The sequence below is a fragment of the Pantherophis guttatus genome, chromosome 6, assembly GCF_059756535.1.
Source record: "Pantherophis guttatus breed Tessera chromosome 6, ASM5975653v1, whole genome shotgun sequence".
NCBI lineage: Eukaryota > Metazoa > Chordata > Lepidosauria > Squamata > Colubridae > Pantherophis > Pantherophis guttatus.
In genome coordinates, this window is record NC_142068.1 from 4,460,122 (window position 1) to 4,484,396 (window position 24,275).

Genomic DNA, 24,275 nt, shown 5'->3' on the forward strand with positions numbered 1-24,275 from the left:
TCTTATATTAACGTTGCCAAGTTTGGAGACCCCTGTGCTGAATGATCAGAGAGAGAGAGAGAGTGTGTGTCCTTGCTTCAGTGGTGGGTTCCTCCCGGTTTGGTCCGGTTCGGCCGAGCCGGTAGCGGTGACGATATGACATCACTGAACCGGTTCTCCCCCACCACCCGCCCTCCCACGTTATTCTTACCTTTTATTTGGCCCCACCCCCAATCTATTGCTGCCTCCTGAGTCCCAGCTGATGACTAGAGGGAAAAAAACTGTTTAAACTCTTGCCGCGGGGCTTCAAAGGGCCGCCCTACAGCTGATTAGTGTTAAAAGAAAACAAATGAGTCAGGTCGTAAGTGCGAGGACTGGTCGTAAGTGCGAGGACCTTCCAGAAATGACTCTGGCCAGCTAGCCACGCCCACCTAGTCACATGACCTCCAAGCCACACCCACAAAATAAGCCACGCCCACAGAACCGGTAGTAAAAAAATTTAGAACCCACCCCTGCCTTGCTTGTGATTCCAGGAATCCTGCATCCAGTTTTGGTCACCACGATGTAAGAAAGATGTGGAGACTCTGGAAAGAGTGCAGAGAAGAGCAACGAAGATGATGAGGGGATGATTGGAGGCTAAAACATACAAAGAACGGTTGCAGGAATTGGGTCCGGGGTGGATTCTAAATTTTTTTACTACCGGTTCTGTGGGCGTGGCTTATTTTGTGGGCGTGGCTTGATGGTCATGTGACAATTCTTTAGGATTTAGCAGAGGTACTGGTCTACCACGCTTTTAACTGCTTGCAGAGCTGTACCGGTCTACCCATTTGTTCTTGAAGCATCCTGGTCTACCTATTTATTTTTCGAGCGCACTGGTCTACCACCACACTGCCTTTTAACACCGATCAGCTGTAGGGCGGCCCTTTGAAGCCCTGCGGAAAGAGTTTAAACAGTTTTTTTCCTTCTAGCCGATCAGCTGGGACTTGGGAGGCAGCAATAGATTGGGGGTGGGGCCAAATAAAAGGTAAGAATAACGCGGGGGGAGGGCCCAGCTCCCGAACAAAGAGAATCGGTTCGGTGATGTCATATCGTCTATCCATTTGTTTTTGGAGGCAGCGGTCTACTTATTTGTTTTTGGAAGCCCTGGTCTACCCATTTGTTTTTGGAAGCCCTGGTCTACCTATTTATTTTTTGGAGGCACCGGTCTACCCATTTGTTTTTAGAGGCACCGGTCTACTCATTTATTTTTGGAGGCACCGGTCTACCACCACACTGCCTTTTAACACTGATCAGCTGTAGGGCGGCCCTTTGAAGCCCCACGGCAAGAGTTTAAATAAGAGTTTTTTTCTTTCTAGCCGATCAGCTGGGACTCGGGAGGCAGCAATAGATTGGGGGTGGGGCCAAATAAAAGGTAAGAATAACGCAGGGGAGCAGGGGGGGAGGCCCCCGCTCCCGAATAAAGAGAATGGTTCGGTGATGTCATATTGTCACCGCTACCAGCTCAGCCGAACCAGGCCGAACTGGGAGGAACCCACCACTGAATTGGGTATGTCTAGTTGAATGAAAAGAAGGACCAGGGGAGACATGATAGCAGTCTTCCAATATCTCAGGGGCTGCCCCAAAGAAGAGGCAGTCAAGCTATTCTCCAAAGCACCTGAGGGCCGGACAAGAAGAAATGGATGGAAACTCATCAAGGAGAGAAGCAACCTAGAACTAAGGAGAAATTTCCTAACAGTGAGGACAATCAACCAGTGGAACTCCTTGCCTCTAGAAGTTGTGGGTGCTCCATCACTAGAGGTTTTAAAGAAGAAATTGGACAACCATTTGTCTGTAAAGGTGTAGGCCAGGGGTGTCAAACTCGCGTCGTCACGGCAGCGTCACATGACGTATCGGGACTTCCACCCTCCTTCGCTAAACTGGGCGTGGCCAGCATGTGCCACATCCAGCCCACTTGCCGGGAGTTTGACAGCCCCAGTATAGGCTCTCCTTCTTGAGCAGGGGGCTGGACTAGAAGACCTCCAAGGTCCCTTCCAACTCCGTTACTCAGTCCATCGGAACAAAGGAGCTAATTCAAGAAAAGAGCAGCTCAGGGATTCTCCCCCCCCCCCTTTTGAGAACATCGGCCTGACCTGACAAGCCAGGTCCATCCGTATATCCTTCAATCTCAACTCCGGTCGCTCTCGGCCCGGCTTCACCCCAGCTCGCTAATAAACCCTGGCTTGCTCCGTCGATTTTGCTCAGCTTGGAAGCGGCTCTGCAGTTTTTCCTATCTGCCTTTGTGGAAATCCCTGTCATATTTCCGCCGTTAAATCAGATGCCGAGAGCGAACAGCGGCTTTCATGCAGTCTGCCCGGCACCCCCCTCCACCCCCACCCCCACCCCGCGTGCTGGTTTCGTAAGGCGGTGAAATATTTACAGCGCGGGGAAACTGGGCGAATAGCAGGTACTGAATGTTCTACGTGGACCTCCCGGGGGACACAGAACCATTCGCCGCCTTCCAAGGCTCCGGCGGAATACTGGACACGCTAGCCGTCCCAGGCGCCGCACCTTGTCGCTTTGCACGTGTGTCGTTGCAAGTTAAAAAAAAAAAAAAAGCCCCTTCTCTGCCAGGGGCTTCAATTCCACGCCGGTGCCGTGCGTAAGTGATTTCCCAGGCTTGAGCTGTTGCAGGCCCCGGGGACTTTGCAATGGCCGGCGTCCCTCTGGTTTGTTTTGCAACGGGAAGACGGTCTCCGAAAACCGGATTTGAGAAATCTCGAGGCCTAATTTATTAGCTGTTGCAGATACAGACACACACCCCCCGCCCCCTCCAGCTGTCAACCCACCCTGGATTTAAGCTGATAAAGCGTGGAGGAAGGATGTTTTCTGTGGCTCACCTGCTCGGAAAGCTTCTGGAAAAACTTGCAACATGGGTCTCTCGAGGCCATCGTTGTCTTTTCTTCTTTTGGGGGTTTGTGTCTACCTGCTTGGAGGTTTTCCGTGAGGTCCGATCCTTGCGAATCACCTGGGATCTAAAGGCCTCCATGAACAGATCACAGAGAGGCTTATTGGTCAGGCCTGCGAAGATCTCTTTTTGGTCTTCTCCTCGCCCGCCCATTCAATCAGAATAGTGCTGGAAGGGACCTCGGAGGTCTTCTAGTCCAACCCGCTGCTAAAGCAGGAGACCGTGTGCCTTTTCAGACAGGGGGTTGTCCAGTCTCTTCTTAAAAACCACTAAATGAACTGTTGTAAGTCGAGGACTACTTGTACAGAATAACAGAGTTGGAAGGGGCCTTGGAGGTCTTCTAGTCCAACCCCCTGCTCAAGCTCTATCATTTCAGACAAGTGGCTGTCCGGTCTCTTCTTCAAAGCCTCCAGTGATGGAGCAGCCACAACTTCTGGTGGCAAGTTGTTCCACTGGTGAATTGTTCTTACTGTCAGAAAATTCCTCTTTAGTTCTAGGTTGCTTCTCTCCTTGGTTAGTTTCCATCAGTTGCTTCTTGTCTTGTCTTCTTTGGTGCTTTGGAGAATAGGATGACCCCCTTCTTCTTTGTAGCGACCCCTTCAAGGGACCTCGGAGGTCTTCTAGTCCAACCCTCTGCTCAAGCAAAAGACCTTCTACAATACAGAAAATTAGAGTTGGAAGGAACCTCGGAGGTCTTCTAGTCCAACCCCCTGCTCAGGCAGAAAAACGGTATTATCATTTCAAACAAATGATTGTCAATCTCGTTAAAAACCTCCAGCATCCACAAATGGAGGCAACCTTTTTCACTGGTTAATTGTTCTCCCTGTTTAGAAATTCCTCCTTAATTCCAGGTTGCTTCTCTCCTTGATTAGTTTCCACCCATTGCTTCTTGTCCTGCCTTCAGGTGCTTTGGAGAATAGGTTAACCCCCCTCCTCTTTGGGGCATCCCCTCCAAGGGACCTCGGAGATCTTCTAGTCCAGCCCTCTGCTCAAGCAGGAGACCTTCTAGAACAGAGATGGCTAACCTTTTTGCCATCACATGCTAGGAGGGGGGGGAAGCAGGGGAGGTTTGCACACGTGCGTGCCCACACCCATAATTCTATGTGTCCTGCCCTGCAACCCCCCCACTCTGGCATGCGATGGCCCGTTTTTTCTTTCTCACTTGGCTCCAGATCCTCTCTATGCATCTGGGGAGGGCAAAAACAGCCTTCCCCCCAACACACACACCCCAGGCCCTCCGGAGGCAGGAAACAGCCTGTTTCCCTACTTCTGGTGGGCCCAGAAGGCCTGAAAATCAGCTGGCCGGTGCACGCATGTGCCAGGGGTGGGTTCTAAATTTTTTTACTGCCGGTTCTGTGGGCGTGGCTTATTTTGTGGGTGTGGCTTGGAGGTCATGTGAATAGGCGGGCGTGGCTAGCTGGTCAGAGTCATTTCTGGAAGGTCCTCGCACTTACGACCAGTCCTCGCACTTACGACCCGACTCATTTGTTTGCTTTTAAGGCTGATCAGCTGTAGGGCGGCCCTTTGAAGCCCCGCGGCAAGAGTTTAAACAGTTTTCTTCCCTCCAGTCATCAGCTGGGACTCAGGAGGCAGCAATAGATTGGGGGTGGGACCAAATAAAAGGTAAGAATAACGTGGGAGGGCGGGGGGGGGGAGAACCGGTTCGGTGACGTCATATCATCACCACACCGCTTCGGCCGAACCAGACCGAACCGGGAGGAACCCACCACTGGCATGCGTGCCAGAGCTGAGCTGGCGTGCCCACTGATATGGCTACGTGTGCCACCTGTGGCACGTGTGCCATAGGTTCGCCATCACGGTTCTAGAATTTAGAATACAGAAAATTAGAGTTGGAAGGGACCTCAGAGGTCTTCTAGTCCAACCCCCTGCTCAGGTGTAGGAACTATATCATTTGAGACAAATGGTTGTGCAATCTCTTGTTAAAAACCTCCAGCACCCACAAACTGAGGCAAGTCGTTCCACTGGTTACTTGTTCTCCCTGTCAGGAAATTCCTCCTTAATTCCAGGTTCCAGATCCGGTTGCCAAGTGCCCAAATTTTGATCATATGACCGTGGGGATACTGCAGCGGTTGTAAGGGTGAGGACCAGTCCCAAGATTTAAGACACTGGGCAGATATACTTTTGCATTTTCCCTGGACCTGACCGAGCACGGGACAATGCAGCTAGCCCTCGACTTACGACCACAATTGAGCCCCAAATTTCTGTTGCTAAGTGAAACAGTCGTTCAGTGGATTTTTTTCCTCATTCTGCGACCTTTATGGCCACCCCTTGTTAAGTGAATTGCTGCGGTTGTTAAGAGAGTAACACAGTTGTTAAGTGAATCCGGCTTCTCCATCGACTTTGCTTGTCCGAAGGTCGGAAAAAGGGGATCGCGTGACTCCGGGATGCTGCAACCGTCATAAATGTGAGTCAGCTGTCAAGCCACTGAAGTATGATCACTTAACCATGGTCATAAGTGTGAAAACCAGTCATAAGTCACTTTTCAGTCCTCCGCTTACAGCCGTTCATTTAGTGACCGTTCGAAGTTACGACGGCACTGAAAAAAGCGACTTACGACCGGTTTTCACACTTTATGACCGTTCAAAGCATCCCCACGGTCACATGATCAAAATTCAGACTGTTGAGGAATTCGCAGAGCAACCCTAGAGTAGCAAGGGTGCGCACATGAAAGCGACTGAGAGTAGTTGCGAATAAGTACAGCCAACCCACAGATACACTGAGTTGTGTTTACTTTTAGGGAATAGTAATAAGGCACAGTCCAATAAACAGTCCAGGTCATACACAGATAAAGCAGTAGATAGTAAAACAATAGTCCAGGGATATTCCAATAACAAGGTCTTCTTACCAGTTGTCGTAGTCATACACGATAAACAGTTGCAAACAGTAGCAAACACAGCACAGAGCAGTAATGATCAGCAAAGAGCAATAATGGTCAGCAAAGAGCAATAATGGTCAGCAAAGAGAAACAAACCATGTTTCAAGCTCCCTCTTAAGGACATTGGCTACAGAGCTAACCAATCAGGACGCAGTATGATGCAATACAGCAATACAGTCTTAAACCTATATTGAGGTTTTATATATCGCCAACCCAACAAGTTAGATAATGATCATTTCCTAACACAGACCCTTGGCAACTGACTCGTATTTATGATGGCTGAAAGTCAACGGGGAAGCTGGATTCACTTAACAGCCGTATTCCTAACTTAACAACCGCCGCGATTCACTGAACAACGGTGGCAAGGAAGGTCGCAAAGCGGGGCGTAACTCACTTCACACCTGTCTCACTTAGCAACGGAGAATTTCAAGCTGCATTGTGGTTTTAAGTCGAGGATTCCCTGCATCAGCTTTTCTTATATACCAGTTTTTTTGATCGCCGTAAAGATTGTTCTGCTCTCTTAAAAACAACAACCATAATTTTAAAAAAATGCATCATGTTTGCAGCAGTTGGAGAAACAATTTGCGCATTTCAAAGCAATCGTGTCACAACCCCGTTCGTCTGGTTCCAGCAACTGAACCACCCAAATCTCGTCATCCCTTTTTCCCGAAAGTTACATGAAAAAAAAAAACAAAGTATGTAATGATTCTAGGTATTAAAAAAAAAAAAAAAAAGGATGCCCTCAAAAGAATTTTTGAGAAGAACTCAAATGCCCTCAAATGCATTTTTCTTCCGTTGGATCAATTGCACAAGTCCCACAGGAGATCATCGCCATCGCTGTCATTTTAACCGTGGTTTGTTCCCTGCAGGACGAAGGCCCCTTCCGCAGGTTTCCAACTGATAGGAGCCTTCTTTTTGTAGATTGATTTCTTTATCGAATTTCTGCACCACCCACCTCACCTAAAATCTCTGGGATAACCCTGGACAGTGGGAAAAAATGTTATTTTTTTCTGGGAAAAGGAATAGGGTCCACTTTATTTTCCTTCTCTTCCCCCTCTTCTTCCTTTTCCTTTTCTTTCTCCTTATCCCTTTCTCCTCTTTCTCCTCCTTCTCTTTCTCCTTCTCCTTTATCGTCTTCTTCTTTCTCCTTCTCTTCCTCCTCCTCCCCCTAATCCTCTCTTCGCTTCCTCTTTTTTTTCTTTTTCCTTGTCCTACCCCTCCCGCCCCTCCTCTTTTTCCTCCTCCTCCTCTCTTCTCTTCCTCCCCTCCTTTTCTTCCTTCTTCTTTCCTTTCTCCTTTTTCCTTGTTCTACCCCTCCCTCCCCCTCCTCCTCTTTTTCTTCCTCCTCTCTTCTCTTCCTCCTCCTTTTCTTCCTTCTTCTTTCCTTTCTCCTTCTCCTCCCTCTCCTCCTCTTCCCCTCTCTCCTCCTCTTTCTCCTCTTCCTCTTCCTCTTCCTCCTTTTCTTTCTTTTTTCTTTCTTCTTTTCTTTCTTATTCCCCTCTTTCTCGTCCTCTTTCTCTTTCTTCTTCTCCTTTTTTTGCCCTTTTCTTCCTTCTCCTCCTCCTCCCTTCTCTTTCTCTTCATCTTCCTCCCCCTCCTCTTCTTCCTTCTTTTCTTTCTCCTTTTTCCTTGTCCTCCCCCTCCCTCCTCTCCTCCTCTTTTTCCTCCTCCTCCTCTCCTCTCTTCCTCCCCCTCCTTTTCTTCCTTCTTTCCTTCCTCCTCCTCCTCTCTCCTCCTCCTCCTTCTCCCTCATTTTCCTCTTCCAGCCCTCCTTTTCTTTCTTCTTCTTTTCTTTCTTCTTTTCTTTCTTATTCCCCTCTTTCTCCTTCTCTTTCTCTTTCTCCTTCTCCTTTTCCTCCTCTTCTTCCTTCTCCTTTTTTTGTCCTCTTCTTCCTTCTCCTCCTCCTCCCTTCTCTTGCTCTTCCTCCCCCTCCTTTTCTTCCTTTTCCTTTCCTTTCTCTTTTCCTTTCTTATCCTTCTCCGCTTCCTCCTCTTTCTCCTTCTCCTTTTCCTGCTTGAGCAGGGGACTTGACTGGAAGCCCTCCAAGGTCAAACCTTGTTATTCTGCCATCCTGTTACTCTATTATTGTAATTCAACTGGAGCAACTGTAGACATTCACTTAACAACCCCGGCAAGACAGGTCGTAAATTAGAGCACGCTTCATTGGTCGTAAGTCGAGAACCGCCTGCATCTGAGTCTCGACCGGTGGACTGATAAAGAAAACTGGAAAAGGGATTCTGAAAAGAAGCTTTAATCCAACTTTCTCGTCTCTCCTTCCAACAAAGAGGATCTCTGCCCCTGGAACCGAGCGCTAATTGAAAAACGAAAGGAAGTGTGTATACTTGCAATCTCACGCACAATTGAAAAAGTTCCTCTCGTCGTTGCCCAACAAACCCCCCCCCCTCAGCTTGATCTCTTTTCAAAAGCTGGGTAGTTACGACTCCGAACCCTGCCGTATCTTGAGGTCCAACACCCGGCGCCAGGAATAAAACGGCAGTATTGAAGTTGTAGGAACAGGGTGCCCCTGTCCGCAGTCTTCGGTCCAGAAATTAGAAATCGGTAGCAGAGCCCGGTCTTTTGCCAATAAATCCATTAATAAATAAACCTTCATCTTTCCGCTTTAGCCAAATATGTTGGGGTAGAGAAGAGTTTTACAGTGATAACCCTTTGATAATGTATTGTAAAATATTTAGAGATGTTCCGTGTATCTTTGAGGTCTTCTAGTCCAACCTCTAGTCAAGCAGGAGACCTTTGACCAGAGGCCTTCAAACTTGGCAGCTTTAAGACTTGTGGACTGCAACTCCCAGAATTCTCCAGCCAGCTATGCTGGCTGGAGAATTCTGGGAGTTGAAGTCCACAAGTCTTAAAGCTGCCATGTTTGAAGGCCTCTGACATAGAGCATAGCCGGCTGGAGAATTCTGGGAGTTGAAGTCCACAAGTCTTAAAGCTGCCATGTTTGAAGGCCTCTGACATAGAGCCTAGCTGGCTGGAGAATTCTGGGAGTTGAAGTCCACAAGTCTTAAAGCTGCCATGTTTGAAGAACTCTGACATAGAGCGTTCCAGGCAAGTGGCTGTCCAGTCTCTTGTTGAAAACCTCCAGTGATGGAGCACCTACAACTTCTGAAGGCAAGCTGGTCCATCCTGTTGTGGCTCCGTTACCTGAGCCTGTGTCATCGGCAGGAGAGGACTCTGAGAGCGAAGGAGAGGAGTTGGCAAGGCCTCCCTCTCCAGGACCCTCCTCTCTGGCAATGCCTTCGGTGTCCGCCGAAGGGCAAGAGATCGGGCCGGGGCCAACCACGTCCACACAGCCACAGGTGGACAGTGATGAGGGTAATGAGTCTTGGCTGGATCCACGCCAGCGTCGCAGAGATAAGCGCGCGCAACAGAAGAAAAGGCGTGCCCGAGATTAGGCTGAGTCACTGGACCACACCCCACAGGATATAAAAGGGAGCGTGGTGGCCAGTCAAACCTTGTGACGAGCAAAGCTGAAAGTTCCACGCCATTCTGCATTGCCGGACTTTTGCTATAGACTTTGCTGGATTATCTCTGGACTTGATTAACTCCGTAATTATTGAGCTGTTTCTTTTGATGTACCAGAAGTGGGGAGAAGTTATCTCTCCTCTTCGTAAATAATAAACTCTTGGCAGGCAGCCACTAGGTTGTTGCCAAGTTCCGTTATCATAAGGAAAAGGATTTTGCCGGCTGGTTTGGTCTTTAACTCCTGAACGTCTATTGGTGTGTGTGCGTGTGGTTGGGGACAGAACACATCCATCTGTCCGTCCGTCTGTCATGTATCTTATTTACCTATCTCAGAATCATAGAATCACAAGGGACCCTTGTATACCCCTGTCAATCAGGAGACCCTATACCCGTGATGGCGAACCTATGACAGGCGTGCCACAGGTGCTACGTGTAGCCATATCAGTGGGCACGCAAGCTCAGCTCCGGCGTGCATGCGCGGGCCAACCAGCTGATTTTCGGGGCTTCTGGGCCCACCAGAAGTAGGGAAACAGGCTGTTTCCTGCCTCCGGAGGGCCTCAGTAGGGCGCGTAGACGCGTAGGGAGGCCTGTTTTTTGCTGTCCCCAGCCTCCAGAGCCTCTCTAGGAGTCTGGGGAGGGCGAAAACGGCTTACCCCCCCCCACTGGAGGCCCACTGGAGGCCAAAAGCAGCCTGTTTGCCAACTTCCCGGAATGGGCCGTTTTTGGCCTCCAGGGGGGAGGGGGAGAGAGGCCATTTTTGCCCTCCCTAGACTCCTAGAAAGGCTTTGGACCAGAGGTGGGTTCTAAATTTGTTTACTACCGGTTCTGTGGGCGTGGCTTATTTTGTGGGTGTGGCTTGGAGGTCATGTGATGTGTCAGGTGGGCGTGGCTAGCTGGTCAGAGTCATTTCTGGAAGGTTCTCGCACTTACGACCAGTCCTCGCACTTACGACCCGACTCATTTGTTTGCTTTTAGCACTGATCAGCTGTAGGGCGGCCCTTTGAAGCCCCGCGGCAAGAGTTTAAACAGTTTTTTTCCCTCTAGTCATCAGCTGGGACTCAGGAGGCAGCAATAGATTGGGGGTGGGACCAAAGAAGAGCCTTGGTACTACAGTGGTTTAAAGCACCCTGTTATTAACACAGCTGCCTGCAATTTACTGCTGGTTCGAATCTCTCCAAGGCTCAAGGTTGACTCAGCCTTCCATCCTTTCTAAGGTAGGTTAAATGAGGACCCAGTTTGTGGGGGCAATAAGCTGACTTTGTATAAATATACAAAAGTATGAAGGCTATTGCTTAACGCACTGTAAGCCGCCCTGAGTCTCCGGAGAAGGGCGGCATATAAATCAAATTAAAAAAAAAATAAAAAAAATAAAATAAAAGGTAATAATAATGTGGGGGGGTGGGAAGCCGGGGGGGGGGAGAACCGGTTCAGTGACGTCATATCGTCACCGCTACCGGCTCGGCCGAACCGGACCGAACCGGGAGGAACCCACCACTGCTTTGGACCCAGGTGAGAGAAAAAAATGGGCCTACCGGGCCATTGCATGCCAGTCGCGGGGGGGTGGGAAGGTCGCAAGGGCGGGGCGTATAGAATTATAGGTGTGGGCATATTATGGGTGTTTTCCAAAGCACCCGAAGGCCAGACAAGGAACAATGGATGGAAACTGATCAAGGAGAGATTCAACCTGGAAACAAGGAGAAATTTTCTGACCGTGAGAACAATCAACCTATGGAACAGAAGTTGCCTTCAGAAGTTGTGGGAGCTTCATCACTGGAAGCTTTCAAGAAGAGACTGGACTGCCCTCTGTCAGAAATGGTGTAGGGTCTCCTGCTTGGGCTGGGGGTTGGACTAGATGACCTCCAAGGTCCCTTCCAACTCTGTTCATCTGATCTGGGCAGACTCCACATTATAACGGTGTCTCCAAGCCCAGAAGGCTGCCCTTACAAAATCATCCTTCTGCTTTATTCTTTTCCCTTGGGGGGGAAAAACAAAAAGAAAAGAAAAGTGAATTTAATCCCAGTATGGTCCTTTTCCTCCCCACCTCCTCCTCACGCTGTTTCCCTGAACTTCAAAGTCTCTTTCCTTAAATCTTAACAGTGAAGCCGAACTTTTAGATTGCTGCGCTGGCTTTTTTTTTTTGGCAGCGTATGAACAAATTAAAGGCGAGCCTCCACCTTCCTTTCTTCCTTCAGTTCACCCCCACTTTTTTTTCTCGTCATAAAAAGAAAATGGACTTCCCTGGGCTGCTGCTGTTTCGGGGAGGTGAGATCATCAGTGAAGAAGTTGAAATCTCAGCTGGCTTCCAAACCCTTCGCCTAGGTGTGTGTGTGTGTTGTGGAAATCACCCAAAGAGCCTTGGTGGCGCAGCAGACTAAACTGCTGTTAAGTAACACCAGCTACCTGCAATTACTGCAAGTTCGAATCTCACCAGGCTCAAGGTTGACTCAGCCTTCCATCCTTCCGAGGGAGGTAAAATGAGGACCCGGATTGTGGGGGCAATAAGCTGACTTTGTATAAAAAAGAACACCGCTTGTGGGGGGGGGGGCGAAAGCCCTACTAAGCAGGTATATACAAAAGTATGAAGGCTATTGCTTAAAAGCATTGTAAGCCGCCCCGAGTCTCCGGAGAAGGGCGGCATATAAATCGAACCAATAAATAAATAAAAGAAATAAATCATTCCTCATTTCTGTTGGTACCACAAGCTTAAGAGTTACACACCCCGACCTGAAACGGGTCAGACCCATTGCAGTAAGAGTTCGTTTCACATAACACCCCGCCCGCCCGCCCCCCCCCCGGCAGAAATCTGCAAACCCTCTGGGTAATTGGAGGCAAACCCAAGAAGAAATGGACTGATGAGATTTGAAATTTAGAATAACATGGAATGACAGAGCTGGGAGGGACCTTGGAGGTCATCTAGTCCAGACCCCTGCTCAAGCAGGAAACCCTGTGCCATTTCAGAATCGGAATCAGAATAGAGCTGGAAGGGACCTTGGAGGTCATCTAATCCAACCCCCCCTGCTTAGGCAGGAAACCCTACACCAGTGATGGCTAACCTTTTTGCCGTCGTGTGCCAAAAGTCGGGCGAGTGGGGGGGGGGGGTTTCACGCGCGCGTGTGCCCATACCCATAATTCAATGCGCCCCATCTCCCTACGCATGCCCACATGACCCCACTGAGCTCCCCCGCTTTTGGCACGCGATGGCACGGTGGGCCCGGTAGGCCCATTTTTCACCCTCCCCAGGCTCCAGAGGCTTTTTTAGAGCCTAGGGAGGGCGAAAACGGCCTTCCCCACCCACCGGGGAGGCCCTCTGGAGGTCGTAAACAGTCTGTTTGCTGATTTCCGGTGGGACCTAGAAAGCTTCTGGAGCCTGGGGAAAGCAAAAAACAGGCTTTTCCTCCCCTGGAGGCCCTCCAGAGGCTGGAAACAGCCTTTTTCCCGACCTCTGGTGGGCCCAGAAGGCCCGAAATTCAGCTGGCTGGTGTGCGCATGGGCAACGGAGCTGAGCTAGGGCAACGCTCGCGTGCCCACTGATATGGCTCCGCGTGACACCTGTGGCACGCATGCCATAGGTTCGCCATCACGGCCCTACACCCTATGCCATTTCAGAATCAGAATCAGAATAGAGTTGGAAGGGACCTTGGAGGTCATTTAGTCTAACCCCTTGCTCAAGCAGGAGAGTCGATACCATTTCAGACAAATGGCTGTCCGGTCTTTTCTTGAAAGCCTCCGGTGACGGGGCACCCCAAATTTGGGGCTCAATTGTGGTCGTAAGTCCAGGACCAGCTGCACTCAGGGAAACAATGCCAGAGGAGCACAAGATTGAAAAAGTAGCATCAAACATGTGCGGCTTTTCGAGTGGTCTTCCTTTCTTCCAGGTAGCGCCGACAGGAATCCAAAACCATGGTTACAAATGCTATCTTTTATTGTAAGGATCAGAATCAGAATAGAACTGGAAGGGACCTTGGGGGTCTTCTAGTCCAGCCCCCTGCTGAAGCAGGAGAACCTATACCATTTCAGACAAGTGACTGTCCAACATCTTCTTAAAACCTCCAGTGATGGAGCACCCACAGCTTCTGGTGGCAAGCTGTTCCATTGGTTAATTGTCCTCACCGTTAGAAAATTTCTCTTTAATTCCAGGTTGCTTCTCTCCTTGATCAGTTTCCACCCATTGCTTCTTGTCCTGCCCTCAGGAGCTTTGGAGAATAAGTTGATCCCCTCTTCTTTGGGGCAGCCCCTCAAATATTCGAAAACTGCTATCATGTCCCCCGCAGTCCTTCTTTTCTCTAGACTAGCCAAACCCAAATCCTGCGAACGTTCTTCATATGTTTTAGTCTTCAGGCCTTTGATTATCTTAGTTGCTCTTCTTTGCACTTTTTCCAAAAGTCTCAACATCTTTTTTATAACGTGGTGACCAAAACTGGATGCCGTATTCCAGTTGTGTCCTTACCGAGTCTTTATAAAGCGGTACTAATCCTTCACGTGATTTTGATTCTGTGCCTCTGTTTATAGAGTAACAGCATTTTGCAAGAACTACCTGGAATTTCTTTGCCTCCGTGTCTGTGAAGATTCTCCAGCTCACCGTCGTCTCAAAAAGTGGTTTTTATTTTTGAAAAGGCAACTGAACTGATTTTCTTTCTTTCTTTCTTTCTTTTTTTTTTTTTTGAGGAAGAAAAAGACGTTTCGCTTCCTGTCCCAGTAACTTCATCCGTTGTATTGGATGGAGTGGGAAGACAGAAGGACCGTTATTGACTGTTACTAGTTGGTGGCGGTGGGGAGAAATGATAAGTTTTACGTAGCCCAACTTTTTTCTCCCTTTTTTAAAAAGGGAGTTTACAGTAGTGGCCAAACTTGTGGAAACTTTTTGGGAAAAGTGTATTTTTCTAAAACTAGCTAATAACACCACTTTTTTGGGGAGTAATTACATAAAATTATATATTGGTTTATTGGTCTGAGTTATTGGTTTGATTTATTTGCCGCCCTTCTCCGGAGACTCAGGGCGGCTTACAATGCGTTAAGCAATAGCCTTCATACTCTTTGTATATACTTGCTTAGTAGGGCTTTCGCCTCCCCCATACGGTGTTCTTTTTTTTATACAAAGTCAGCTTATTGCCCCCACAATCCGGGTCCTCATTTTACCTACCTCGGAAGGATGGAAGGCTGAGTCAACCTTGAGCCTGGTGAGATTTGAACTTGCAATAATTGCAGGCAGCCGGTGTTACTTAACAGTACTTTAGTCTGCTGGGCCACCAAGGCTCATATATCAATGGAAAGATAATTTAATCAAGAATGTAATGCAATATCTTGTATGAAGGATTTGCTATTAGAATAGCAGTTACAGTATAAAGAAGAAAAGTGAAACACGTAGAAAATACAAGATATACCAAAATGATCCCCATAGAAAAAACGAGATATACCAAAATGATCCCCACGTCAGTTAATCCTTCGTTGGGTAACCTTTAGCATGAATGACGGCCTTACAACGTCTTCCCATGGAGTGAACCAAGTCTTTGAGGTCTGCAGCTGTTCTAATGTGAAACCAAGATTGAAGGATGGCTTCTATTAACTGGGTTTTATCGCTGGGTCGCTTCTTTTTTTTTTTTTTTTTAATTTGATTTATATGCCGCCCTTCTCCGAAGACTCAGCGCGGCTTACAATGTGCTCAGCTATAGCCTTCATCCTTTTGTATATTTATACAAAGTCAGCTTATTGCCCCCACAAACTGGGTCCTCAATTTACCTACCTTGGAAAGGATGGAAGGCTGAGTCAACCTTGAGCCTTGGCGAGATTCGAACCCTGCAGTACCCTGCACTAACAAGTTTCCTTAGTCGGCTCCATAGATTTTCACCTGGGTTAAGGTCTGGGTTATTCCCAGGTCATTCATTCCAGCAGTGGAATAGGATTATCTTGACACTCCAAAAGAAAAGGGGGTGTTATTAGCCATCAAACCTTAAAAAATACACTTTTCCCAAAAAGGTTTCCACAATTTTGGCCACTACTGTAGATCATGTTCCCCCCAAATCTCTGACCCTCATTGTCTGATCTCCTGGCTCGGGAGAGGGCGAATCTCAGCGGGATTTGAATCTTAGCCCCGTTGCTTTTCACGTGCGGTCTAGAGATGGAACTAAATAAAGCGGAGGGGTTTTTTTTTTCCCCTTTCTTTTTTCTTTTCTTTTCACGAGTTCAAGTGTGAAAGGAAGAGGGCGGAGGTCCTGGGCACAGCCTTCCCCCCCCCCACCTCCTTCCCGGTGCTTTTCAAAACCTCTGATGGGAATCCTGAGCCTAAATGGGTAAAAGGAGAGTTTAGCTTGGCAGCTTCCGTGTTTGATTATCTCCCCGAAACGCGATCTCGCTCGGTTTGTCAACATACGGCTGAGGACACGGAGTTCAAGCCCGTTCAGAGGCCGCAGATCGGATGGAGGCTGCCGCGAATGCCATGATGTCATGGCCCTCTCCTTTTCCCTCCGTCAATATTTATCCTCTGGGGTCAAGAGATGAGAATTGGGTTTTCAAAAAGGAGGGGTTTTTTTTTCCCCCTTCTTCCCCCTTCCCCCCCTCCAACAGCCTTTTGCAACCGTTTGGCTCCCGCTGCTTTTTGCAAGATTAAAAACTTTTGTTCTCGAGGATTGATGGGCTGGTTTTGACGTGACCGGGACCCAGCCGTCTGCATAAGAACATGGTTTCTTAACTTTAGTCTCTTTTAAATCAGATTAGACTCAGAATAACTTTATTGTCACTTCAAAGGTATACTCATCGGCATACATTAAAACAAAATTTTCATTGCATACAGCTCCCAAACAGCCACCGCCTCCAATATACACTACATAAACACGACAGAATAAATAAATACCGAATTATGCACATACCCACATATATTATATGACACAGAGAAACAACATAGTCTAGTCTGGATGTATACATGTACATTGAATGATTGCTTCTATTAACTGAATTTTAGCGAATTTGCCAGACGGATGGCATATAGGGAACAAAGTTGTTACAGAAACTTATAATCCTGCAAGAAATACTTTGGAATCTTCCTCCCAGAGTGGAGCAACATAAACAGACCGTGAAGTGGGTGTGTGGGGTGTCTAACAATGCTTCGTGCTCTTATAAGCAGCATCCTGAATAACGGGAAGGAGCTTCCTGTAATCTTCTCCGCTGTCCTCACCACTCTCTGTAGGGACTTTCTGTCTGAGGCACCGAGGCCACCAAACCAAACAGCGATGCAGTTTGTTAAAACGCTCCCAATCGTGCCTCTGTAGAAAGTGGCCAGGACAGAAGGAGACAGATGTGCTCTCCTCATCCGATGCCGGAAAGGCAGATGCTGGTTTGCAGGCTTCACTAAGGATGACGTTTCGAGAGACCGGTTCAGATTGTTAGTTATCTGCATCCCCAGATACTTAATACTGGACATCAACTCCTAGAATTACCCAGCCAGCAGGAATTTGTTGAATTTTGAACCAGTTGAAGCTTCGGGATACTCTTCAAGGGCAGCCCCATGTAGAGCTCATTGCAGTAGTCAAGACGGGAGGTGAATAGCAGTTGGGTGACCGTGAGCAGGGATTGGAAAGGGGCTCTCTGTAAGCAGGAATTAGAACATTCTCAAGTAGAAGCGTAATCCCTTTGCTTTATCGTACAGGTAGTCCTCGATTTATGACCACAACTGAGCCCAACGTTTCTGTTGCTAAGCGAGATAGCTGTTAAGTGAATTTTTGCCCCATTTCGCAACCATTCTTGCCACAGCTGTTAAGTGCATTTCCTGCAGTTGTTAAGTTAATAACACACTTGTTAAGTGAATCTGGCTACCCCCATTGACTTCGCTTGTCAGAATGTCGAAAAAGGGACATTGCAACCGTCATAAGTACATGCCTGTTGCCAAGGGTCTGAATTTTGATGAGAATTTTCATGTGATTGTGAGGATGCTGAATGGTCCCAAGTATGAAAATGGTTATAAATCCCCCTTTTTTAGTGCTGTTGTAACTTCGAACGGTCACTCAACGAATGGTTGTAAATCGAGGACTATCCGTATTGGCTGTTTTTTTTTTTTTTCCCTTCCAGGTTTCTTTTTCCTATGAAACGAATGTAGGGAGCTAGAAATCCCACCACGTGTGATATAACACCGTATTCTTGACACCTGTCAACGTTCCGATGTGTGGACTTCGACTCCCAGAATGCCGCAGGCCAAGATAATGAAGGATCCTTTCTTGCCATTTCAGGTAACTTCGAAGTTGGGGTTCACATCGCGGACGTGAGTTATTTCGTCCCGGAAGGCACCACCCTGGATGACGTCGCGAGCAAGAGAGCCACAAGTGTTTACCTGGTGCAAAAGGTGAGAAAGGGCCTTGCAGTGTTTCTCAACCTTGGTTACCTGAAGATGCGTGGACTTCAACTCCCAGAATCCCCCAGCCAGCAGAGCTGGCTGGGGAATTCTGGGTGTTGAAGTCCACGCATCTTCAGGTAACCAAGGTTGAGAAACACTGCCTTAAGGCCTCAAAGCCTTAGACAAGACTTTGAAGGCAGATAGTCCTCGACATATGACCGCAGTTGACCCCTCCCTGAATTTACATTCCTAAGTGAGAAATGTGTTAAATCAGTTTTGCCCCATTTTACGACCGTTCCTTGCCGCCGTCGTTAAGCGGAATCACCACCGTCGTTAAGTTGGTCACACGGTTGTTAAGTGAGCCTGGCTTCCCCGCCATTGATTTTGCTTGTCAGAAGGGCACAAAAGGGGATCACGTGACCCCCCCTGGGGACACTGCAGACGTTGTAACTATGAATCGGTGGCCAAGTGTCAGAATTTTGATCCCCACTATCCAGTCAGAACTGAGGAAGCTTCTTGGATGAGAAGCGAAACGTCTTCAAAGAAAAACCAGAAAGTCCAGTTGCCTCTTGGGAAAAAAAGCACCTTTGGGACAATAGGTAGTCCTCAACTTATGACCACAATTGAGCCCAAAACCTATGTTGCTAAGTGAGAAATCTGTCCAGTGAGTTTTGCCACGTTTTACAACTTTCCTTGCCTCGCTGCAGCTGTTCAATTAGTAACACCGTTGTTAAGTGAAATATGTCGCAAAAGGGGGATTGCATGACCCCAAGGACGCTGCCACCGTCATAAATACGAGTCAGTTGTCAGGCACCCGAATGGAAATCACGTGACCCTGGGGGATGCTATACAATGGCCGTAAGTGTGAAAAACGGTCCTCAGTCATACTTTTTTTTCAAGGATGCTGTAACTTCGAACGGTCATTAAATGAACTGTTGTAAGTGGAGGATTGCCTGTACTAGTGGAGAAGGACCTGTTCCCTGGTGATCTTGCCATACATTTCCTGAATTCCTAAATTTAAGTTGCTTGTGATGAGTATCCCGTAACTCTTCTTACTTCCATTGTATTTTCTCCTCCTGAAGGCCAAACTCAAAATCTTATGCCGTTTGCTTGAGGCTGTTTCACCCCCCCGAATCTCCCCCCCCCCCCAAATAGTATTCCAGAATCCTTCCTGGCTCTTAACAAGCCTTGGCAAATTCTTGCCTTTCCCAGTTTTACCATTCCCTCCCATTTTCCTTCCCTTGCCAGGGCTGCAAGTTCCAATATTATTGGCTGTCGTTTCCTGTTGATTGACAGATCTCCTTTTTTTTGGGAGCAGCGGTTCCAATATTCCATAGCTCCGTTTTCTCCTATCGACTGCTTATTTTAGGGGGGGGGTGGAGAGGGGTGCAACTCCCTTCCACTCTTAACCATGTAGCGACCGAGTGCTGGCCTTCTCTAACCACTCGGTGGGGGGGGGGGGGAATGTCATTAAGCGAAATGAAATTTTGGCGAATTTTTTAAAAGCTAATCTAAGCGATGCTAAATGATAGCATCGCTGGAAATCTTGGGGATTAAAATGGCAGCCAGGTTAATAAACGTCAAAAGTTGGTGAGCCAGCCTGCATTCCTGTGCTGATTTCTCACGGATATTAGCTCAGACCGATATGAAGGCAGCCTAGGCTAGTGATGGCTAACCTTTTTGCCATCGCGTGCCAGGAGGGGGGGGCGGGGCATGGTGTCACGTGTGCGCGTGCCCACATCCATAATTCTATGCGCCCCATGCATGCGTGTGCGACCCCCCCCCGCTTCTGTCACGCAATGGCCCAGTAGGCCCATTTTTCTCTCTCACCTGGCTCCAGAGCCTTTCTAGGAGTCTGGGGAGGGCAAAAACAGCCTTCCCCACCCCCCGGAGGCTGAAAACGGCCCGTTTGCCAACTTCCTGTCCTACCGGAAGTTGGCAAATGGGCCATTTCTGGTCTCTGGGGCGTGGGGAAGGCCGTTTTTGCCCTCCCCAGACTCCTAGAAAGGCTCTGGAGGCTGGGGACAGCAAAAAACGGGCCTTCCCCACCACCCACCAAGGCCCTCCGGAGGCAGGAAACAACCTGTTTCCCTACTTCTGGTGGGCCCAGAAGGCCGTGCTGGAGCTGAGCTCGCGTGCCCACTGATATAGCTACGCGTGTCACCGGTGGCACGCGTGCCATAAATTCGCCATCACAGGCCTAGGCAAATATATACAGGCGGTCCTCGACATACGGCCACAATTTGAGCCCGACATTTCTGTTGCTAAGCGAGACAATTCAGTGAGTTTCGCCCCCATTTTGCAACCTTTCTTGCCCCCGTCGTTAAGTGAGTCACCGCAGTTGTTAATTTAACAACGCGGTTGTTCAGCAAACCTGGCTCGTCCTTGAGTTTGCTTGTCGGGAGGTCGCCAAAGGGCATCACGTGACCCCGAGACACAGCGACCGTCACAAAAATGAGTCGGTTGGCGAGCGTCTGATCATGTGACCACAGGGAGGCTGCAACGGTTGTAAGTGTGAAAAACGGTTCTTTTTTTTCAGTGCCGAACAGTCGCTGAATGAACTGTTGTAAGTCGAGGACTACCCGTGTAGGAAATTCTCCTCAGCCTCGTAGAATTAAAAGCATGGATTACGATGAATTCTGCAGCTATAATTCTGCAGCAAAGGTTTATCATTTTCTTCTTAACCTGGTGCCTTTCTGGATGTTTTGCACTTCAAATCCTATAATCCCCAGATAGCTTGATACTCTTCAAGCAAAATCCTAACCTACGGTTCTTTGGCAAAAGTGTAAACGAGCAGCGTTCCCATTCCACGGTGCAAAAGTGAAGGATTAGTAAGCGAAAGTACCCTAAAACATTGTTAAAGCATGAATTCCTCTAAATCAGAGGCCTTCAAACATGGCCACTTTAAGACTTGTGGACTTCAACTCCCAGAATTCTTCAGCCAGCTATGCTCTATGTCAGAGGCCTTCAAACATGGCAGCTTTAAGACTTGTGGACTTCAACTCCCAGAATTCTCCAGCCAGCTATGCTCTATGTCAGAGGCCTTCAAACATGGCAGCTTTAAGACTTGTGGACTTCAACTCCCAGAATTCTTCAGCCAGCTATGCTCTACGTCAGAGGCCTTCAAACATGGCAGCTTTAAGACTTGTGGACTTCAACTCCCAGAATTCTCCAGCCAGCAAGAGTTGAAGTCCACAAGTCTTAAAGGCTGGAGAATTCTGGGAGTTGAAGTCCACAAGTCTTAAAGCGGCCATGTTTGAAGGCCTCACTGGGCATAGAAGAAATATATACTTAGAGTGAGGAACGAAAGAAGGGACTGCAGCCATATGAAGGTAGCATTAAAGTCCTGGCTTAACAGAAGAACAAAAGTTGGAAGGGGCCTTGGAGGTCTTCTAGTCCAACCCTCTGCTCAAGCAGGAAACCATATACTATTCCAGACAAAATGGCTGTCCAGTCTCTTCATGAAAACTTCCACAACTTCTGAAAACAAGTCCTTCCACTGATTAATTGTTCTCACTGTCAGGAAATTTCTCCTTAGTTCTAAGTTGCTTCTCTCCTTGATTAGTTTCCATCCGTTGCTTCTTGTTCCGCCTCAGGTATTTTGGAGAATAGGTTGACCCACCCTCTTCTTTGTGGCAACCCAAGGACTGTGGAGGACCCCCAGTCCATCCCTCCATTCAAGCAGGAGACCTGATGTCATTTCGAATACAGAGTTGGAAGGGACGTTGGAGGCTGGAGTGAAATCCAGCAGGTTCTGACAGGTTCCAGAAAGCCGGGTGCGGACATTTTGAGCAGTTCGGAGAACCGGCAAATACCACCTCTGGCTGGCCCCAGAGTGGGGTGGGAATGGAGATTTTGCAGTATCCTTCCCCCTGGAGTGGGGTGGGAATGGAGATTTTGCAGTATCCTTCCCCCTGGAGTGGGGTGGGAATGGAGATTTTGCAATATCCTTCCCTCAGGAGTGAGGTGGGAATGGAGATTTTGCAGTATCCTTCCCTCAGGAGTGGAGTGGGAATGGAGATTTTGCAATATCCTTCCCTCAGGAGTGGGGTGGGAATGGAGATTTTGCAATATCCTTCCCTCAGGAGTGAGGTGGGAATGGAGATTTTGCAATATCCTTCCCCCTGGAGTGGGGTGGGAATGGAGATTTTGCAATATCCTTCCCCCTGGAGTGGGGTGGGAATGGAGATTTTGCAATATCCTTCCCTCAGGAGTGGGGTGGGAATGGAGATTTTGCAGTATCCTTCCCTCAGGAGTGGGGTGGGAATGGAGATTTTGCAATATCCTTCCCCCTGGAGTGGGGTGGGAATGGAGATTTTGCAATATCCTTCCCTCAGGAGTGGGGTGGGAATGGAGATTTTGCAATATCCTTCCCTCAGGAGTGGGGTGGGAATGGAGATTTTGCAATATCCTTCCTGCAGGAGTATGTAAGTTTTTTAATTTTGTGGGCCAAATTTTTGTATATTTGATTTTGATGGTTTTTAAATTTTGTAAATTTTATGTGTTTTAATATGGCTGTACACCGCCCTGAGTCCTTCGGGAGAAGGGCGGTATAGAAGTCTAATAAAAGTAAAGTAAAGGAGTGGGGAGGGAATGGGCATTTTGCAGTATCCTTCTCCTGCCCCGCCCACCGAGCCCCGCCCACAGAACCGGTAGTAAAAAAAAATTTGGATTTCATCACTGGTTTGAGGTCTTCTAGTCCAACTCCCTGTTCAGGCAAGAGTGCCTACACCATTTCAGACAAGTGTCTCTTCTTAAAAACCTCCAGTGATGAAACACCTATGACTTCTAGTGGCAAGCTGTTCCATTGGCTAATTGTCCTCACTGTTGGGAAGTTTCTCCTTAATTCCAGGTTGCTTCTCTCCTTGATTAGTTTCCATCCGTTGCTTCTTGTCCTGCCTTCAGGTGCTTTGGAGAATAGCTTGACCCCCAAATCTTCTTTGGGGCAACCCCTGAGATATTGGAAGACTGCTATCATGTCTCCCCTAGTCCTTCTCTTCATTAAACTAGACATACCCAGTTCCTGCAACCGTCCTTCATATGTTTTAGCCTCCATTCCCCTAATCATCTTCGTTGCTCTTCTCTGCCCTCTTTCCAGAGTCCCAACATCTTTTTTTTAAATATTGTGGCGACCAAAATGGGATGCAGTTAGTTATTCGAGACTTATACAAAAGCTGGCTTATTGTTAGGGTGCGTGTAAAAAGTATTTGTTGCTTGTGCAACGAGCAGAGCAGAAACACACAGGGAAGGAGATAAACGTGCAGCTCGTGTGAGAAAAATACTTTATATACAAGATAATAAGCAGTCTCGGTGTAGGTAAAACAGTCCAAGGTCATAAACAGTAATATCAGTCCAGTAAGTATCTTCCCTTACCAAAGCAAACAGACTTTAGTAACTCTTGGTATACAGTACCATATAACAATTCAGTCTAACACCGATCAGCAGAAAGACGCAGGAAGCAACAGGAACAATCAGGAACAAAGAACAATCAGGAACAAAGAACGCTTCTCTGCGCTGCTTATTTATGCACTGTAGCCTAATTACAGGGTTCAGCAAACCCTGATTACGTGGCTCAGTTGTTTCTTAAACAGATATATTGCCTGACCAACAAGTTAGGAGTAAGCTACAAGCTGAACCTAACACTTATATAGCGCTAAAAGCTATGGGGGGCAAGTAGAGAAAGCGAATAGCTTTGCATAAATTAATTCTCTCGAATTGCCTGCTTGTTTTGAGAGAGTGCGAAATCTCTCCAAAAAAACCCGAGTGTATCGGATTCTACAAAGCAGGCAAACGTAAACAATATTCTCCCCCCCCCTTTTTTTTTGGCACATCCCGGCCTGTTGTTTTAGGTGTGAAATGCGTTGGGAGTGGAGAAGTTCAGCCATAAATCTCCCGTCGCATTTTGCGGGTTCCTCTTTTAAACTCGAGATCAAAGATTGCCCTGGAAGCTACTTTTCGGGTTGAGTCCAAGGGCCTTGAGGAGCTCCGGTCTGACACCAGCAGGTTGTCAGGGTGTCGATGTTTTGGTAAGGACGGGGCGGAATAATAAAGGAAGGGATCGAAGTCTGAATTCGTGGAAGTGCTGAGACCAAAAGAAATAGCAAAAAAAGAAAGGAAAACCTCCGAAGGGCAGAAAGACTTGGCTGGTGAACAGACTGACTGCTTGAATAGAGTAGAATAGAGTTGAGTAGAGTAAAATAGAATAGAATAGAATAGAATAGAATAGAATAGAATAGAATAGAATAGAATAGAATAGAATAGAATAGAATAGAATAGAATAGAATAGAATAACAGAGTTGGAAGGGACCTTGGAGGTCTTCTTGTCCAACCCCCTGCTTAGGCAAGAAACCCTGTATCATTTTAGACAAATGACTGTTCAGTTTCTTCTTAAAAACTTCCAGTGTTGGAGCACCCACAATTTCTGGTGGCAAGCTGTTCCACTGGTTAATTGTCCTCACTGTTAGAGAGAGACTATGGGTGATCCTGAGGACAGATAAATCTCCAAGTGGCCTCAACCACTCTCTAAAAGAATGCAAATGATCAGCTGTCTGCAGGGAATATAAATCCTTCCACTCCCACCATCCAGTCAGAGCTGAAGAAGCTTCTTGGATGAGCAGTGAAAAGTCGAAAGGAAGGAAGGAAGGAAGGAAGGAAG

The 24,275-nt window shown here is 47.8% G+C and overlaps 1 protein-coding gene across 2 annotated transcripts in view; it reads left to right on the forward strand.

The window, feature by feature from the left end:
* DIS3L2 (DIS3 like 3'-5' exoribonuclease 2) overlaps window positions 1–24,275 on the forward strand; it is a 249,347-nt gene that overhangs the window by 131,284 nt on the left and 93,788 nt on the right. For both annotated transcript variants that reach the window (XM_087872025.1, XM_087872024.1), the window contains one exon: window positions 17,517–17,629. In XM_087872025.1, coding sequence (XP_087728151.1) covers window positions 17,517–17,629 — 113 coding nt within the window. The remainder of the gene's footprint in view (window positions 1–17,516; window positions 17,630–24,275) is intronic.